Genomic DNA, 20,245 nt, shown 5'->3' with positions numbered 1-20,245 from the left:
GAAAATCCATCAGTAATTACCCCACTGGTGAACTTAGAAGCTTGTATGTGTCTTAAAAAAGGCGGTTGCAAACAAGTGGTTTTATGAGACTACAGAAAGTCATCACGCTGCGCCGTGCCTTTAGAGTCTTGTCATGGTGGTGATATTAAGTCATGCAAAAATTTTTATTAACAAACAGAAATTCTCCAAGTCACATGCTGAATATTGGGAACCTGCTGTTTTGTAAATATACTTTTTCCTAAGAAAAAACCCAAACAAACAAACAAAACCTTGGGTCATGCTGCTGTAGTATGGTTTGTTTATAGCTTAGCTTTTGTTCTTCTGGCGATTGCATTCAGGCTTCAGCAATTATAAAAGAAGTGTTTATTTGTGAAGATTATCTTGCTCAATGTGTAAGTATGGTTAATGTTTGTTTGCCACAGAGTTCATTATCGGCAGTAAACCAAGGTCCAATGGAAATATTCCAAATGCTTTTTGAGAGTATGCTAACTTCCGCATACAAAAAAAATGTCATCCCCATGGCACTCGGAAATTAACAAAATAAAATAAGCAAATAAAACTAGGGGGTAACAGCTTGATTTTTTTCCATGCTCCCCAATAAATTAGTAAAATGTAAACTTTAAAAGTGTATTATTGACAGTATACGTTATTTTGACACAAATATGTTTTACACGCTTTGTTCATGCACTTATTTTGAAAGCGAGCAAGTAAGCTAAAGATGACTTCCGGCTTCATTTCGTTTTATTAGCTTGAAGCAGCAGCTGGAGTGTGAGTTTGAGAGTTTTGGGAAGTGAAAGCTCCACCTGAATCATGCTGGCTTCAAGTTTCAGGGACTGTAAGGTCAGTGTTGGGGCTTCAGAAAAAGTAGCTACATCTTTAACAAGATAAATATATCGGCAAAGAGTTAGCACAAGAGAGGACCCGACACTCGCAGTATAAGGGTTAAAAATCACGAGCTATAGTGTCGCAGTTAATGTTCGCATCAGTGAAAGTAACAGTAAAGTTAAACATAAGCGTGAGAGGACGTTGTGGGGTGGGTTGGTTTTAACTGTGTTCGCCTTCTGAGTTGACACAAAATGTACATACAGCTAAGTCACTCATTCAATAATGTCCTTCATAACTGTCTCAACTACGAACTTCTGTCAGGACGGGCTTATCTGCCCTTGAAAACTGAGGCTTTATCAGTGTTAAACCCGTTTACATTGAAGGTTGGTGACGTGTGCACAGTTTTCTCAGGCGGATTTGAAAATCAGTAATATGGTGGCAACATTTGTGTAAAAATACACAACTTACACACTACATATATACTATTAATATCTGCATCCCAACAGGGAATAGTGAAGTACATGCATCTAAACCAGTCATTGCACTTCATTTTGCAGGAGCTGTCTGGTAGTTAAGCTGCATTCACATGTGCACAGTGATTCAAGTAGTTATTTTTTTGTAATTTGTTGGTAGTTAAAAAATGGAACTACAAACAATATTGGGGCATAAAAGGAAAGTAATTATTTTTTATATTATTTCTATATTGCTTCTCTACTGTAATTCAGTGTCCTTCGACCAGCCCCACCCCTTTTGCCCTAATGCTGTGAAGGTATGCTCAGGCAATGCATTTATCAGACTTTGTAAACTTAAACGTGAATATTATAGGTCTTGATTAGTCAGGAGTATCTATTATTATTAGGGGTGGGAGGAAAAAATCGATATAGCATATACACTGCCACACAAACATATATATGTGTGGCAGTGTTGTACTGTCACACAGTGTCAAGTATTTTTGTATTGTATAAATTATTTATATGACAAATACAAATTAAACTTTAGAATAATATAATTAAATGCTTTTTCAGTCCACTACATACATTTTGCTGCTGGAAAAAAAATGGCTTAAGTGAGAGGAACAGACTGAAAACTTTATCTTACTAGATAAAACAGATGTTGACAAAGTTTTCCTTTGGGGACATCACTTACAGTTTTAAAAAAAAAAAAAAAAAAAAGGTAATAAATTGCAGTATATCGCAGTATATTCAATCACAATACTCAGTATATCGCAACATATTTAAAGGAGAAGTCCGGTATTTTGCACTTTGAGCCCCATTTCTGGGTTGTTTATGATGAAATAGAGTGGTTAAGACCAAAATTGTGACGATTGCTCCTTTTCGGAGCCAAAACTCACCGAGTGGTCAGCGGTGTTTGGTGATGTTCTGACATAAAAATAGTAGCAAACTGTGGTTTCTCTGATGATTTATTCGACATTTTGTCTAATCCATTGATTTTCTATAGGAAGCCTCAATGTCCGTTGGTAGTAATACGCCACCGGAAATGGAAAGGGGGTTGTTTACGACAAGGTTGTAGTCATTGTAGTCTTTTAGCCCAGTGAAAGTGCCGGCTCGACAGTGCTACGAGAATGAACAAAAAAGTTTTGTAATGAGTTTAAACAACTGCACATTGGATTACTTGTTGTAAACAACCTTCGCAGTACGATGTCTTTGAACACAACGCCAACCTTCTTCTTGTACTTCTTTTCTGTGTCCCATCTTTGCAATGGTTTCCTGCCAGTTGGCGACACCCACGTAAAGGAGATATACACACGGCCATAGACATGTGTAAATCTGCCTGTTAAGCCAGGCAGGGGAAAGCCAAATTCTCCGAAAAGGAGCAGTTGTCACAATTTTGGTCTTATACTGGACTTCTCCTTTAAATTGATATTGTATTGTGATAATATCGTGTCATGGATCCTCTGGTGATTCCCACCCCTAATTATTAGGCTACTAGGTCCATGTCACTCTTTTGTGGTTGCAGCTAACACCATACACTCAGCCTCACAAGGTGACGGTATGAACTGTGAAATCAGTATCTTTCTCATTTAGGCTCACACAATAACCAGTTGTGCTTTATCGGTGAGTTACATCTGCTGCCCATTATGCATCACTGACTGTTCGCCTGTAACCATAGTTTCTCATAGTCACATTTTCTGATACACACCTCTTTCTCACTTGTGCCTTTCAGGTGTCTCAGTACATGTATTACAGTAGTGCATTTATCCTCTGTTGGCTCAGTTAAAAGCTATGACAGTTAACTCACTGCTAAACTCACACCAGGACTTGTACATGTAGCCAGATAGATTAGGTTACCCACTGTATCTCTGTGTTTTTCTGTTATTTAACTTCTGTTCACAAGGCGTCGCTCTGGGTTTACAATCTTGCTTGTCAAACCTTTCTAGTATTTTCTCAACATATCTCCTCTGTGAAATTTTCAGACATTCATCACTCTGGTGAAAATCAATACTGAGAAAATGTTTCACTTTACCAAAGTCTTTCATCTTGAATTTTTCGCTAAGAGCATTTTCTTTACAATCTTAAGTGCATTTTCATCACTGGCAACAATGATCAAGTCATCAACACATATTAACATGATCACTTTCTTTTTCTGTTTCCCTGGTCTAAACACAGTGATCAGTTGGATATTGTATGAAGTGCAGCATCTTGTTCCAATTCCTCCCCTGTATTGCGATATAGGGACTTTATATACACCAACTTTTTGTTTATGCCAGGGTTCCCGCACATTTTATGGACAAAATGTAAAAACTTTTTCATGACATTTTAAGGACCCATAATCATTTTTTTACCCCACTTACCCAGTGTTTTTCAAACATATCATATTCAAACACAATTTCATCTAGTGGGCATACATGTAGGGAGAGACAGAACACAGAGAATGAAGAAACATATGTGATGGTACACAAAACCTTGCCACACATAGACACATACTAGAGGTGAGTTTATTGTCAGCCAAAATGTCACTGTAAAATTTCCATGACTTTTCCAGATTTTCAATGCCTGTTGGAACCTTGGACCCCCCCTCATAAACCCCTGGTCGTTCATGTAAATATCGCAACCTATCGGTGCATGTAGTTAGGCAGTTTTGACATCCATCTGTTGTAAAACGGGATTTTCCTGTGCTGCTTTTTGCATCAACACTCAGATATTGCTCCGGTGCTCAGGTTAGAAGTAGGAGAACTGGTTTCCTTATAGTCTGCATCCATCTTTTAAGTGTATTCTTTGGCCACATGTTGTGCCTTGTATTGTCAGATCCATCAGCATTGTTCTTAAGAGCATACCCTTCTACTGTACCTCCTACCTCTACTGCTTTCTTACCCTCAGGCAAATTGGTGAGGGTAAATGTGTCACTTTCTCTCAGTGATTGCATTTCGTCATTCATCGCATTAATCCATTCCTTTTAGTGACATGATGTTACAGCCTCTCTGAATATTAGGGGTACGTTACCCGTTAATCTGTCACAATAATCTGTGTTAGTCAGTACCTGATCGTTCTCCTCACCAGATACCTATGCACTTAAATAACCTGGCTTCTTCCTCACTCTGGAGGGATATAAACTCATGGTCATGTCTGAGCTTGGCTGTTCACTTCAGGCATAGTAACAGGAACTTGGTCCCGAGTACGTCCCAGACTCACAACAGGTTTTGCTTGGTCTTGCTAGCTTGGTTCTTCACCTCAAGGCTATTATTATCTGATGTCACGTCAGTCTGTGTATGTCTATGCTCCAGTGCACCTGTCTGAGCTTCTGCACTTTCCCATTGTCAGGACAGTAGACCATGTAGGCTGGGCTGTTCTCGTCATACCTGACAAAGATTCACACCTCACACCTTGAATCCGGGTTTCTCTTGTGTGTAGGACCTCTGAGGATTTCATCCCAGTACCTAACAGCAGTCAAGGTACCATTGGCTATGACATCCTTCAAGGATATTCTTCCCCAGGCCATCACTGGCCCACCACCAACCTGGTCATGCTGGATGATGTTACAGGCAGCTTAACGTTCTCCACGGCGTCTGCAGACTCTTTGACGCCTGTCACGTGCTCAGTGTGAAACTGCTGTCACCTGTGGAGAGAACAGGATGCTATTGGCAGACCTGCCAATTCTGGTGTTCTCTGGCGAAAGCCAATCAAGCTGCACAGTGCTGGGCTGTGAGCACAGGTCCTACTAGAGGACGTTGGGCCCTCATGTAACCCTTATGTAGTCTGTTTCTGACAGTTTGGTCAGAAACATGCACACACCAGTAGCCTGCTGGAGGTCATTTTGTTGGGCTCTGGCAGTGCTCCTCCTGTTCCTCCTTGCAGATAGCATAGATACCGGTCCTGCTGCTGGGTTGATGCCCTTCTATGGCCCTGTCCAGCTTTCCTTGTATAAGGGCCAGTCTCCCGGTATCTTCTGCATGCTCTTTAGACTGCTGGGAAGCACAGCAAACCTTCTTGCAACCACACGTATGGATGTACCATCCTGGAGGAGCTGGAGGACCCGTGCAACCCGATTGGGCTGCAGGTACCGTCTCATGCTACCAGTAGTGACAAGGACAACAGCAAAACTAGAGGAGAATCAGTCATTCAGTCTATGGGCACCACATGTAAATCATTCCCTTTTTCGGGTTGTCTTGCTTTTGCCTCTCCATTGCACCTGTTGTCACTTTGATTTGCACCAAAGCAGGTGAAACTGATCCACCTTCCTAAATGGACAGACTGATATCCCTGAAGTTTAACTGACTTGGTGTTATACTGTGACCATTAAGTGTTCCCTTAATTTTTTTGAGCAGTGTACATTTCATCCTAGGGTAGCTTTGCTGTGGTTCAACCTTCTTCAGTGTGAAGTAAATAGTAGCTTGCAAAGCTATTCTTTTAAACTAGCTTCTCCAACACTGATCGTGATGCTTCTGTTTCTTATAGGCGTGGAGTGCTGAAGGTCTTCCATTGTCCACCAGCAGCAATGAGGCTTGCAAACTATTTGACGCCATTCTCTCTCAGGTAAAGCCCACATAGCTTTCACTAAACAAACAAACAAACAAACAAAAAGAAACCCTCTGCCCTCCACATACACATACAGTATACACACTGTGATGTTGTCTGTAGACTACTGTATATGTCAGTGAAAAGAAAATTCCACTTAACATCTCAGTTTTGTCTGTCTCCTAGTTTGTGAAATGGCGGAATGATGAAACCTTGGGAGGACTGGAAGGATGCTTTACTGCAATCAAGGCAGCTGACCCTAACTTTGGTAAATAGATTTGTGGTCAAACATTATTCATTGTTTTGATTTAACCTTTTACTTTACCAGGTCCAAATGAGACATGGAACCTCAGGCAGCAGCACAGTTAAAATTATATATAACGAGGCAACAGTGAATCAGTGTTAAAGTTCAGAGTAAGAACACAAGGAAGGGATGAAGGTAACAGTGCTAAATTTATCCACTGCTAAAATAGCCTAATTAAATATGACTTTGACCCCCTACACTATAAATAAACACAGACGAGGTCAGTTCCTCAAAGTCCTAGATCTAGTTAGAGGGAGCAATAATCATAAAAGCTTATCATCTCTCGTGCTTTCGGGTCATTGAACAAAGGAAAATTTGGCTAGTCATAATGAGTCATCTCAGCACATAAACAGAAGCGACCATGACCTGTGAAGGCAAAGTTCACACTCAGCTCAACAGACACTTTCCAAATACACCTTTTTAACGACATGATTTCTGATATGTTAAAAAAAAAACCCTAGGTGCACATAAAGCACAGGTGTGATTTATACATTACTAACGACCTCAATCCATTTTGGGGAACCGGCTCCAGGTATTCAGTGGAATGACATACAATTTCGGAGCTGTTGTATAATTAATGTTATAGTTAGACCTGTGCTTTTCCTGCTCTAACGAGTCAGCATGTCTGCTGTGCCTGTATAACATGATGAAGCCTTGGATATTTAGCAGTGACTCTGTGCTGTCATTTATTTGGCAAAAGCATTGACCTGTTGGCCTTGTGAAGCAGTTTATCAGTACCTGTCTGTTAAACGAAGCATCTGTGTGACTTGTAATTGATGTTATAGATGCTGCTGTTTATCACCGTGTGTTGAGTTTGAGCTCTCATCAAGTGTTTTAAATGTTTGATGGTTGTTCATGCAAATGAATCAAGCTGTTGTTGTGTGGGTTCAACAATTATTGATGCTCCCGAGGACTTAGAGGCTGCTTTTGACTATAACTGAAAATACAGGATCAGACCGTTTAAGTGTTGTCTGTTATGGTTACATAAAGAAAACAAATTGAGGTCATTTAGGTTTAAGATGAACAACAATATTATCATGAATCATAGTTAAAAGAACTGAATATTTTTTAAAAAGTATTTCACTGCTGGACTGTCTGTGCAGTATAAAGACACACATACTTTTGAATTTGGTGCCATATGACCAGAGGAAACAGAGGAAAAAGACTGTGGCATTTCTTTTTGCTCAAGAGATAGAAAACCTGCAACTTCCAGAATGCACTGCACCAGACCAATAAATGCTCCAGCTAGTAGGTGATGTAAAGTGAACTCGCCTGTTTGACACAATGGCTGCAGGGTGATAACAAATGAGCTCATATTACACTTCAATGGTAAGCTAAAATGCAAAAATGGGGAAGTATAGCCTGTAGTTTGAACAACAGTCTGAAAGCCAGAAAAACCTGTCAATAAGCAGAGTTTAGCCGGGAGTGGGAGCAGGGAGATCCAGGCACTGGGTAGATGGAAGGAAGTTTACTATAGTTCATTCACACATACTTCCAACATTATTATGATACAAAGCGTGTTGAAAGTTGGCCAAGTATCAAGACATTGGAAAACCATGCATTTGTCAAACAATATTTGGAACTATTAGTAACTTTGTAACCACCTAAATGTTTATTGTAGCTGTTGTTGTTGTTGTTGTTGCAGATTAATTAAGATGTTGGACAGTTGGCCTTACAGAGATTGTTTTAAGCTGTAATTGGAAGGTTTTGTAAAAATAACCGTGTCATAATTGCTGAAACTGTCACATCCACTTGAGATAGATAATCTGTGGAAAAAAAACATACTCGTCTGCCTACTCTATTGCCTCTCAGAGCCCCTAATGCTACACATGAATAAAAACAACTAATCAGAGACGAGGAGTCAGTTATTTCAGTCACTGCTCATGATTTGCAGTCAAACTGTCAAACTAGGCAGCGCTAATCAAATATGAATCAAGAATTTTGTTACTGCATTGCCTGTGTCTCACCTCAGGTGTTATCAGAAATGGGTTTTAGTGTACTGTTTAGCTGTAAAATGAGAAAGTTTGTGACTGGAGCAAACTGTCTCATGTCATCTCAGCCGGTGGTCTTTTTTTGTTAAGGAAAATCCTGCATAGTATCCCTTAAAATTAACACTTTATCAGAATCATCTTTTTTGGCCAAGTATGTGCAATCATGTTCGGACTTTGACTCCTGTTTTCATTAACCATGAACAAAAATTGCACTTACTTTAATGTGCCCCTTTACATATCTGGCTCTGCTTGAAAAGAAAAGTGCCTCTAATTATTTTTATCATGTTGAATTGCAGTGAGAAAGTCCAGAAGAAAATACCAGTGTTATCTATTTTCCTTGCAGTTATGGGCCATGTGATCAGTACGGGGCTGGAGCTGGTGTCAACAGCAACCTCCACCCGTCTCAATGAGCGTCTGGCCAGTGCTGTGAAGCGAACAGTGGAGCTGGCCAACAGCCAGGACATTTATCCCAGAGAGAGGCTCCATGTCAAGGCCATGGAGCTCTTTTCACATGGGTAAGATCCAGAGCCAGGTGGTCAAAGGAAATACAGTCAGAACAGAGGCAAGAAAAATAATTCAGCCCCTACAGCGGTCAGTGGTTATGAAAGAGGCATCTCAAGACTACAAGTGCTCTTTGTCGTTGTAACATTGGGTCCAAACATGCATTGATAAGCTACGAAATCATGATGGATCAAAGTTGTAAATATTGATAAAAACTGTTAGTCATCATGTAAACAACAAATTAAACACTGTCATTATTTAAAATATTAATTTAAAAGCAGATTATTTAATTATGAGATAAGGTCTTATGGCATAGAAATGGAATACCAAGGCTGTCTTGAATTCCATTTTTGGGCCTTCGAAGCTTCAGTGATAATTACCTGCAAATATTCAAAGCCTTGATGGGAAGCGCCAACACCAACCCAACCTAACCTGACTTTAGAAGAACTTGGCACCGCTGCATGTGCGTGACAGAGCAATAGAGAGCGGGAAGAGAAGTTGGAAGGTGGACTTTTGCAAGCAATGTTTCTGTAACTTATTAACAACTTGAATGCTGTGGGTTGGGCCACATCATTAGATGCAAAGCCAGCGCTTCACTACAATTGCAAGCCACGGATAAGGGTCTGCATTGTGTTTCACCTGTTCCTTCGCCTCATCAGACAGCCAGTTTAATTGTATGGCGTGGAAGTCACTGACTGTGCTGAGGACACTGACTTCAGTCATGTCTGACACTGGCCCCCTTCTTGCAATCTCCTCCACCAGTTCACTCAAAAAACAAAACAAATGGAAAACTCAGCATTTGAATACTGATCTGGACATTGATTACCATGGCAACAGTTGAAGCATTTAGATCAGCTCTACTGAATACATTTTCAAACTTCAAACAAATAGTTACATGCTTATTTGGAAATGGACAACCCAAAGCTGCCCAACAGAAAAAGGTTTGCTAAGTAGATCCAAGATCTCAGTTAATACATTCGACATATGACTGACAGGACGAAATTTTTATCATTTAAATGTTCTTCAGTTTAAGTTATGGTAAATTAAATTAGAAGGAACTGAAAGGTCAAAGTGCTAATGCCTGAAAACATAAAATTTATGAGTAAATTTGACAGTTTGAGACTCAGGTGCTCACTGGTGGTCATATCAAAAACACTTGCATACAACTGCTTTTTTCTATAAACACTGTCACAATCACATAGGAAGTCATCCTGTTGTGGATTTAATGTGAAATATATTCTATAAAATAGTCCAAGACAGATTGTTGATTATAATTGAGCTATTGAGTTAATTTTTACCCCCTTTTTAACAAGTGCCAGTATTATAAATCTGACCAGAAGAGAGGCGTTTTAACTGATTTAATATAACATGTTTTGAAGTGAGGGGTGCAGCGCAGTCAGTCAGCATTAGATCCAAATAGAGAAGAGATCAGTTTTGTTTATCGTCATGCCAGAGGAGATAGTTTGCCTGTGAAAGAAGTCTTTTAGACAGCACAAGACTACAAAAATGTTTTATCTACCAGGCAATATGCATTCATCCCCAAGCTCCTTTTGTCTGTCCCCATGTGATGCAGTCACATGCTTCAGATCCACATTCATCTCTTATATTGTGTGCCAAAGACTCTTCTGTATATTTCATTCACAGGCTAGTAAGTAATATTTGTATTCTGTCTGCAGCGTCTTATTTCCCTACGGTAAAGTATGATATACTATAATATTGAGAGAACATTTTATTCTCAATATTGTCTTGGAGGATACTTTTGTTATTCAAGGGCCTCTAATTCCCTGCATTCAGCACAAAGCATATTGACGTCTTTGTGATTCTCCTGGTACACTCATTCTGTTGTCCGTCGTTGCTTTATTGTCTTTAACAATGACTCATGTTTGTTGTAGAAATTTTCTCAAGGCCTGCAACGTATGGGAAGACATTCTGGTCGATCACCCCACTGATATGGTGGCTCTCAAGTTTGCTCACGACTCTTACTTCTACTTGGGAGCCCAAGTTCAGATGAGGGACTCTGTTGCCAGGGTGCTGCCCCACTGGAAACCACATATGCCATTTTACGGGTAAAAAAGACAGCACACATTACAAGAGAAGTATTTTGAATAAATTTATAATCACATGTAGAAACTCAGTGGCTATATAGTGGTTAGTTAGTTTATAGATATATGTAATGCGAGTGAAGGGGGGCTTTAAAATATATAAAAGACAAATTTTAATGCATGCAAAATAGACATGTAGGGCACTACCTTACATCCGGCACAAAGTGGCTTACAGTGCAGTGCAACTGTCCTAGCAAATGTATTCGGACATGTTTTTCTGCCTGTTGCTGCTCCTTCTCTCTGCTCGTCCGCTCTTCAGTTTCAATGAGCTCTGTCTCCATGTACGCCCGTGTACTCCGTGTTCAAATAAATACAGGTGGTCATCAAATTCAGATGGCTCGTGAGACCAGCTGCCGTAAAACACCAAAGAAGAAGAATCTTGCGAGACGTGAGATTTCAGAGCCAGACTTTCACTTTCAGTGTTTTGACTTGCCACAACAAACATGTCCGAATTTTTACCCAGTTTTGACCAACTGTATCTGGATGAACCATTTAAATTTGATGACCGCCCGTATTTATTTGAACACGGAGTACACGGACGTACATGGAGGCAGCGCTCATTGAAACTTAAGAGCGGACGAGCAGAGAGAGGGAGCAGCAACAGGCAGAAAAACATGTCCGAATCCAGCTAAAGGTAAACACGTTCATTTTTCCTTTCTGTTATGTTGTCGGATAATTATACTAACAATCCGAGCCTATCTGTGTGAAAAAATGTACTTTTAGTGGACATATTTTGACGTTGTTTGACACTGTCTGAGTGCCCTATTATTTAATATAGCGTGCGCTCACGGGACGCAGACAGGTCAGCCCTAGCTTCATACTGGAGAAATGTCAAAAATTGAACATTCTATCACTTATTTAGACGAAAGTAGATGGAAAATAGGGCCCAGATTGAAAAAAACATTAGTTCCCCTTTAACATGAGGTGTGGTCAGGCGCCATTTTGAGGCAACAGAAAGTGATTGCACAATTACCCACCAAGCATTATAATGAGGTGCTGATGGTTTGAATATGGCTAATCATATTAATGTTGTGTTCACAACTTGTTTCTTCTGCGTCCAAGTTGAAAATCAGTTGATGCAGATTTGGCATTTTTCTGGAGTAGCTCATTAAATGTGTGCAAATTCTATGAAGACACAGAACATGGCCCAAAATTATGGATATATGAACTAAATATGTGCATAAATGCAAAAAAAAAAAAAAGGCAAAAAAGAAAAATAAGACCGTATGCAGATACAGGATCATCAAAATCACACAAAGATGTTCAAATACAGATAGTGTAGATACAGTGCAGTGAGATGGCTGGTTAGCTGGTGGTTGTCAGGAAAGTGGTTCTGGGAAGGTAGAAGGTGTTTCAAGAAGAGTGTTGTGGTGATTGAACCATACTGTCCTGCAGAGGGTAATCTCTCAGACACGGGGGGGTAGCCTCGGTCTTCACCCTACAATCATGTTTGCCCTTTATGGGTGACAACTTGAAGTAGGTGAATTATTGTTTTCTTTCACATCTTTCTTTTAACAGCACATAGTCGAAGTATATAGATGAGTCAGACCAAACAAAATCCTTTTCATATTTTAACATTTGATGATAACATTCATGCCTCACAACAATGATTTCTTCGAGCTATGTCTGTGTTATGGAGACAAATCCAACAACATTACCACAGTGAAAATAAAAGCCCGTATTCCTACATGGCAATAATGTGAAAGCAGTTACCAGCATGATCAAAAGTAAAGGATGGTGCACAAAAGTTGACACCGAATATCATGTTGACTTTTTTAAAAAGCAAATTGGGGTCACTTCAAATCACTCTCAAAGCTGTCATTGTTATTGCTCAAGGCTTGTTTGCTCACAAAACCAGTGTTTGCTTTTCATCATCCTGGATAAACTGAAAAGTTCTCTCCATCCTGGATTTCGTAATGAGAGTTTTGTGTGTGTGTGTGTGTGTGTGTGTGTGTGTGTGTGTGTGCCCTCAGCTATCTAAAGGGACTGTACTCCTTTGGTCTCCTTGAGACTCGTCTCTATGACCAGGCTGAGAAAGAAGCCATGGAGGTGAGATTTTCTTCTCCGTTATAGTCTGCTGTACACGTTGTTGCCATTACTGTAACTAGGCGGTCCAGGCAGTCTGTGCCTGTGCTGCTTGTGTCAGTTCAATTCGCCAAGTAATTTGCTGTCGAACACCGATAATAAGCAGCTCATCCAGCCCTCAGCGGGCCGACTCTGCTGTGCTGAATGCGTAATGCATACATAATAGTCCTGACATGAGGGTCACTTGAGAAGAAGATTGAGGAACATCTTAGACCAGACGAAAGATAGAAATTGAGACTTGAGCATGCCATTACGTTTGAATAGTCATTTTATTGTGGTGTAAGAAATGTAGCATTTTTCTGCATCTGTATTACCTCTCCTCACCTCAAACTGAGTAACTCTCTTGTGCAGGGCCTCGCTCTGACTCCAGACGATGCTTGGGCTGTCCACTCTGTAGCCCATGTTTGTGAGATGAAAGCAGAGGTGGACAAAGGCTTGAAGTTCATGGAGAGTCGAGAGAAAGACTGGCAGGTACAAGCATTGACTGCTCCTCAGCACTGTGTTTTTCTGATGAATTTCATCTCAGCAACCTTGTACAGTTCTGAATAGTTTGTCCAATAAATCAAATCACACTTTGCAATAGCCTAAGGAAAAATATTTCTAATATGTATTGTTAAATTCTAGGTATCTGACGTGCTGGCCAGTCATAACTATTGGCACTGGGCTCTATACTTCATCGAGAAGGTAAAGATTGTAATGAGTTTTCTCAGTCAAGCGAGTAGTTGGCAGTAGGAGTGTTTGTGGAACTCGTATTTATGATATCCTTTCCCCTGGGTAATTTGAAGTCTGGAGTTGATTATATTGTGAGATTAATTTGTGTTTGCATTTGTGCAACACAATCTATCAACCCCGCTTATCTCTCAAGTCTGGAGTTATTCAGATTCATCTTTCTCACCTCTTCCTCCTCCACAGGGGCAGTACGATGCCGCTCTACAAATATACGACTCTCAGGTTGGTTTATGTCGGGTTTTCATCAAAACCTAAGTGGCACATACCTGTCAGAGTGCATACATCCTCCTTTCATGAGCCACACATGTAGCAACACACAGGGGATGCACGCTAAAAGCAATGTGTTGTGCTTGTTGTGAGTCAAAAAGTCAACTGTGTGCAAATGGAAGTCAAGTCAATGTGATAACACATTTCAGTGTCAGCTGCCAACACTGATTATTTTTTCATCCAGTCTAAAAATAGTTAGACAGTTTGGAAGTAAAGCCTTTTACTGTCCTGTCCTATACAAGAACATTTCATAATGTTACTTGCTGCTGGCCATAAGTCTGAGCACAACAGGAGCTCTCACATCAAGTCAGACAAGTTTCATGAATGTTTAAACACTCGTATTAAGGGAATCCAGAAAGACATAAATGTGCCTGTTTTAAAAGTTGTATTTCTCTGACAAATGTCATTGTGTGGAGGTAGTTACATGTTCAAGGTGAACAGTAAAATGTGTCCTATGTTTAGGTATTCAGACGGTGTAAAGCCACAGGATCCATGTTGGACACTGTTGATGCCTGTTCAATGCTCTACAGGCTGGAAATGGAGGGTAAGATGCAAGCTGATATGGGAATTTACAAGGTAGTGCTGGCAATGTAATCACTGTCTGCATTAAGGAAATTGGAAAGGGAGTTTTAATGTTACGGTCCATCTATCACAGAGGATATCTTGGATGCCACTTATAAGGGTTTGATTAAAATTCTGGAAATGATGCATGGCCTTTTTTTCCCAAATTTACACAGATTGGCTTGATGAAGGTGCTGCAACATTTGTTAATGTGTTGCTAATTGGCTGAAGGGCGACTACAGGGTCTAATTTAAGAGAATTTAAGATACTATGGTCTTAAGTGAAACTGCTAATGAGGTGAGATAATGTCAGTTATCATACCTCATTAATCTGAGTAAAGGTAACAACTGTAATTAGCACAACCTCTGACTGCTTCTTTTTACTCTAGTCAAACCAAAACAGACTAAATGACCTGCTGAGATTTCAAAACTCTGTTTTGTCTTATGATTTGTTACCTTTGTGCAGCCTTGTAGAAATACTTCTGTGTTTATGTTGGTGCATGTGTCAGGTGTGTGCGTGAAGGACCGCTGGCGAGAGCTGCTCCAGGTAACGGAGCCTCACACCGATGATCACGTGACATTGTTCAACGACCTCCACTTCCTCATGGTGTCGCTGGGAGCTAAAGAGAGCAAGACTTCTCAGCGTCTGCTGGAGGGCCTTCAGGAATTGGCTAAGTAAGTTCCACACCATTTCTCCCCTTCACTGCACACCTCAACACTCTTTCAGCCTTACATAAGAGCCACACAAGCCTTATGTAAAATGAAGACAGAAACAAGGCAGAGCGTAGGATGGTGAGATAGAGAGCGGATGCAGTCAGAAAGAGAATTCAGAGCTGCCGTCCATCTCAGAGAACAGGGTCTTCCCTCTGTAGCAGATGTACCAGCAGCTGCTGCCTCTGTGGAGTTTTGTGGTTACAATGTATTCTGGCACACCCGACCACGGACATCCTGTGCTCTCCATTTTGTCCGGCGCACAACCCACAGAAAAGCTGCCACTTAAACCACTGCTTTTAAGATTGTCATGTTTTTCAGTGTTATGTAATATAATGCAAGTCACAAGTGTTTGGGAATGATGCACCTTCAGGGGGAAAGCAGCTCTTGAAAGAGAATTCCCAAGTAAGAAACAGAAATGTTCTCCTGAACACAGCTCTACTTTTGAGTTATCAGTGAAGACGTATTTGAGCTTTGCATTTATTTAACTCCATCGCTCGTATGTATACTGTATATACCATGTCACTTTTATTACCTTGGTATGGAAGGATTGTACGGCTTTACATAATCCATTTTTTGCCATAATATAATTTCACAAACGTCTTTTACAGTCAGAGGCAGCGACTTTAATCATTAGCTAATCCAAGAAAGCCCCACAAAGGTATTGCACCTTTGGCGTAACGATGAAGTGAATCCTCCTCAGATGTTGATGCCTTTCATAGATCATAATAATCTATACCTCAGACAGTCTGTAATAGAAATAAACCAACCCAGTTGTTTTGGGGTTGCCAGTCTGTCAGGCTGTCCATCTGTTCCAATCTCTTGAACGTGATCTCTCAAGAACACCTTGAGAGAATTTCCACAAATTTGGCACAAACGTCCACTTGGATTCAACTATGAACTGATTAGAATTTGGTGGTCACCGGACAAATGTCAAGGTCGGTTTGACCTCACAAACCATGTTTTTGGCTATAACTCAAGAATTTCTATCCTGATTCAATTCAATTCAACAGAACTGTTGAAGAAAATTCTTGTGCCATAGAATGCTTCAAGATACAGTAACACTACATACAGTAACCACAATTTTGATGATTCACAAACAGTAACAAACAGGCAACCAGTGGCTTCCCCAGGTCAGGGTCACTCACTGGGCCCAGTTTTAGAACAGTAGAGTATTAAATACCTGGCAAAATATACAAATATGCAAGATAGAATTGTTTTCAAGGAGCAAAAGCAAAAACCAGTGCCTAACAGGGTAACAATAGGAGTACAACATGTACAAGAGTTTGAAAAAATGAACTGAATTGGTGGAACAAACGGACTGTGCCTGATAGAAAATAATAAAGTGATGACATTTTATATCCAAAAGGTTAAAGGTCAGCTTCACTGTGATATCATAATGTTCTGCAAAACACTTTTCTGGCCATTATTTAACGCCATAACTCAAGAACAGAAGGGGAGACATTTGGTCAGATACTGAATTGATGACACTAATCTTGGGTGCCCAACTTGACGCTGTGCTGATTTTATAGATCTTCTGTGCTGCCAGGGGGGAGATGTGTGTGAAGCATTCATTGTTTTCACAGACATGGATGTAAACTGTAACTGCAACTTTATTGGTTGGCGGAGGCATACAACCGCAAGGCGGTAATTCTGATTTAATGAAGGATATTACATGTGTTGGTTACCGTCATTCACAGCTTTCATTTCGTTGAATTTTAGAGTTTCCATTCTAAAAGTGACACGAGCATAGTTGTGGGAAACTAACTTTTATCTTCTGAGTCCTTTAATGTTTGAAAATCAGTTTGTAAAGGTTCTGTTAAGTTAAATTGCTCCCTGATTGTTTTCTAGCAAAAACTACACTCAACAATTGTTAAATAATTGTCTCTCATGAATTTAATAAATCTTTTGCTTTGTTTCTTTTTCTCATTGGTGAAAAGGTTAGGTGAGTGGTATACAGATGGAAATTACTAAATATAACAAACACCATATGCTTGCCATTCTTAAAAAATCACCCCAAAAAACATTCCTCCTGTAGTACTAGCTTCTGAACCTTCCAGCTGTACCAATAAATGTTTTTTTCTGTAGTTATAAACCACTCCTTTCCCTTGCAGAGAGCCAGGGGACAATACGCAACATCAGCTGGCAGAGACTATAGGTATACCAATGTGCCAGGCCATGATGGAGTACGACAAAGGCAACTACAACCGAACTGTGGAGCTGCTGCAACCTTTACGCTACAGCATAGTGGATATAGGTGGCAGTGATGCACAGGTAAGGTTCTTGGAGACTGTGGTAAACTCAAAGCGAACAAGAAAAAAGTCAAGACCAGACTGAAGTGTAGTTCTCTTATGCACAGTTGAAAAGCATTCAGCCTTGAGGCTTCACTTTTTACTCTTTGGATATCATTGATTATACTGTAATTTGTTTTCTGGAGTCAAACCGGAATCCCTGTTGTTGTGAACTAGGCCAGAGGTGAAGAACACTCTGCATAAGAGCCAAAGCCTTTCAGTCCATAAACACACCACATAGTGTGAGAATGTGGAGCACAGTGCACCAACGTATGAATAATGAATCTGTGATGGATGCTGATGGACTTCATGCATTTTATGTTCTTTGTGTTCAGAAAACTGTTCCCCAAGGTGCAAGAGTATATATACATACAGCAAAGCACAAAAGGCTAGAAAGACTATGTACAGAGTTGGAGCAGGGTTGTGTTTACTAATGGGTCTGTCCACTGTTGTTCACAGAGGGATCTCTTCAGTCAACTGCTCATTCATGCAGCCTTGAAATCAGAGAATAAGCACCACCAGAAACTGGGAAGGTAATGCACACTAGCAATCGATTTCAGCTTCAGCAGCTTCAGTGCTGTGCGTCCTTGCCATCTCGTTTTTATGTGAAAGTCTGCTGAGAGATTATAAGAGAAAAAGAGAGATCTTACACTATTTCAAGCACTGGATTTCATCATGATACAGTGTAGTTGCTGCTGGGGCTGCTGTCCACTCAAGTGTTCTTTAGTTGCTGTTGCTCCATGTCCATATAGAACACAAGCTCTACGCTCCCATTATGTAACCAACATCCCCTGTCCGTACACCGTGTTATCCTTTCATTATTGATCAGGCTAGCCTCTCAGCTTGTCTCTCTAAATCTGTGTTCATATCTCTGAACTGTTCTGTGTTGTGCTGAATTCCTGCAGATGTCTTCTGGTGGAGCGTGATGCCATGAGGCCAAACTCCCCTCTGACGGATCGTCTGATGCAGACAGCGCTGGCTCTTCACACCTAGACGGGTTGCAAGGTGCGCAGAGCAGTTCCCATGCAAAAAACATCAAGAGAAGCCATAATCTGATGTGCCGGTGTTTGGCTTGAGGAGATTCCTTTACCAACCGGCAGGAAACACAGCACTGTTTTCAAGACATCTGAAACTTTTTGTACAGCTTTCTTTTCAATGAAGAGCTCCGCCTTTTCTACTGCAGACCTTTTAAGCTTTTATGTAAACACATTTGCACATTTCTCAAGATTATGAGCTAATAGTAAGCACAGGTTGCCAGTTGATCCTTCCTAAGCCCTGCCCCTTTTCACACTGTGCTCCAAAAAGAGTTGAGCGAGCTTGGAACCATGCAACTTTCCTCTTTCCTGTTAGACTTCAATATGCTACATGCTAACGTCGTCTATATTGAAAAGAAAACAAATTGTGAAGATGGTTAAAAGATGTGACTGGGGGGCTGTCAGAATTTTCATGACACACTACATTATATATAGAGTCACATTTTAAGTCAATCAATATATCATTTATTCGGCACATGGAATTATACACAGTACAACTCCAGTCAAATGTGATCCCATCAGCTCCTTTAACTTGTGCACTATAATTTAATCCTATTTTGCGTCGTCTTACATTGTTGGCTGCTGCTTTATAATTGTTTGTGTTTCCGGATGGTTCTGGTAATCCATAGTTTCTGGTTGTGGATGAATTAACTGTCCACACATCCCGACCCCAGTAGCCTTTGAATGGCGTTAGCTGTAATCCACAGCAGGAATGGCAGCACCTCACGTTCCCACCGTCACACTAGTCCTTATTCACCATGAAACACAAGTTAGCTAATGTTAGTATAACTCTTTATGTATACTTTAGCTAGCTAATATAGTGTAGATGACCTGGCATAAACTCTTATTGTGTGAATATTTGGTGTACGTGACCTGACATAAACTCATTATCCTGACATGACTGGAGCCAAAGGATCTGGCATGATTCTGGCCTAATTTGGTTATGTGAAGAGAAGCAATTGTTCTCAAAGCTGGTTGTCTGAATAACAGGAAAACAGTAGCTTAAGTGACAGGAAATACCTTTTAATGTGTATTGGAAAGCAGCAGGTGTGTCAACTGATGTTGCTTGTTGGTCAGACACTACAAATTGGACGTCCAATCCTGTGTTTTGAGTCTTTTAATTCTACAAGAGGAGTTAGCATAATGTCAGAACACCAACTTCAGCCAAATTTGCTTCCTCCTTAACGTTAAAGAGATTTGGAAAAGGACAGATGAGGTAGTTGCTGACAAATATTTAAGATCACATGAATTGTTGTTAGCTAGAAAAGATAAATGCTAATGTTTCCTTTGCTTACGTTATCTTTGCATGGCCAAATGCAGCCCTGAAGTAACTAATGTAACTTTCTACAGTAAAGAGAGAATAACGATAGCTCAGCACCATGGTCTGTAGTCATTAGTCAGTAAAAAAATATGTAGAGTACTTTACTAATCCCCAGGAGGGGATCATTGGGATATGTATCTGGCAGCGCAGGAGCAATATTGACCGATCGTCTTTTCATCCTTAGTCTCTACTTCTCCCTTTTACGTTGAGACTGGAAGCCTCAATTCGCATTTTTATTCCTAAAATAAAGTTAACATCGTGAATACATCCGTCCATCACATACTGTAATCCTTGCTGTCGCCTCTTGAAGGTTTCTTTCCTGACGCTCAAAAACGATCTAATAAATGCTATTGCATCCAGCCAAGTGGAACTGGTGTCGCCATGTTTCATTTTGTCAAGCTTGTCTGACCTAGCAACAGTAAGGAGGGGCTAAGGAAGGATCAATTTGCACGGTAAACAGCTTTAAATCACATAATGTAAGCTGATTATTTTAGCTGACAAAACTGATACCTCATAATCAATATATTGCAGAGCAATGTAAATTTCGTCTC

General features: G+C 40.3%; 1 protein-coding gene across 1 annotated transcript; it reads left to right on the top strand.

Moving 5' to 3' along the window:
• The first annotated feature begins 729 nt into the window (after positions 1 to 729).
• Positions 730 to 20,244, top strand: ttc38 (tetratricopeptide repeat domain 38). Its single transcript, XM_049574609.1, has 14 exons — positions 730 to 840; positions 5,739 to 5,816; positions 5,985 to 6,066; positions 8,437 to 8,608; positions 10,487 to 10,660; positions 12,670 to 12,745; positions 13,133 to 13,252; positions 13,406 to 13,465; positions 13,694 to 13,732; positions 14,240 to 14,321; positions 14,847 to 15,012; positions 17,163 to 17,322; positions 17,799 to 17,872; positions 18,245 to 20,244. Exons 1-14 carry the CDS (start codon positions 811 to 813, stop codon positions 18,330 to 18,332), a joined length of 1,401 nt encoding a protein of 466 aa, XP_049430566.1. The 5' UTR covers positions 730 to 810; the 3' UTR covers positions 18,333 to 20,244.
• The last annotated feature ends 1 nt before the right edge of the window (position 20,245 follows it).

This window comes from Epinephelus fuscoguttatus, linkage group LG4, assembly GCF_011397635.1.
Source record: "Epinephelus fuscoguttatus linkage group LG4, E.fuscoguttatus.final_Chr_v1".
NCBI lineage: Eukaryota > Metazoa > Chordata > Actinopteri > Perciformes > Serranidae > Epinephelus > Epinephelus fuscoguttatus.
Note: the sequence above shows the minus strand (reverse complement) of the source record. Positions and strands in the feature narration are given on the sequence as shown.

Bases quoted from the DNA above. Each gene is read 5' to 3' on its own strand.
- ttc38 (XM_049574609.1), top strand. From the start codon at position 811: ATGCTGGCTTCAAGTTTCAGGGACTGTAAG. The intron at 13,253-13,405 runs GTACAAGCATTG...GTTAAATTCTAG, and splicing joins GTCGAGAGAAAGACTGGCAG to GTATCTGACGTGCTGGCCAG. The intron at 17,323-17,798 runs GTAAGGTTCTTG...TGTTGTTCACAG, and splicing joins TAGGTGGCAGTGATGCACAG to AGGGATCTCTTCAGTCAACT.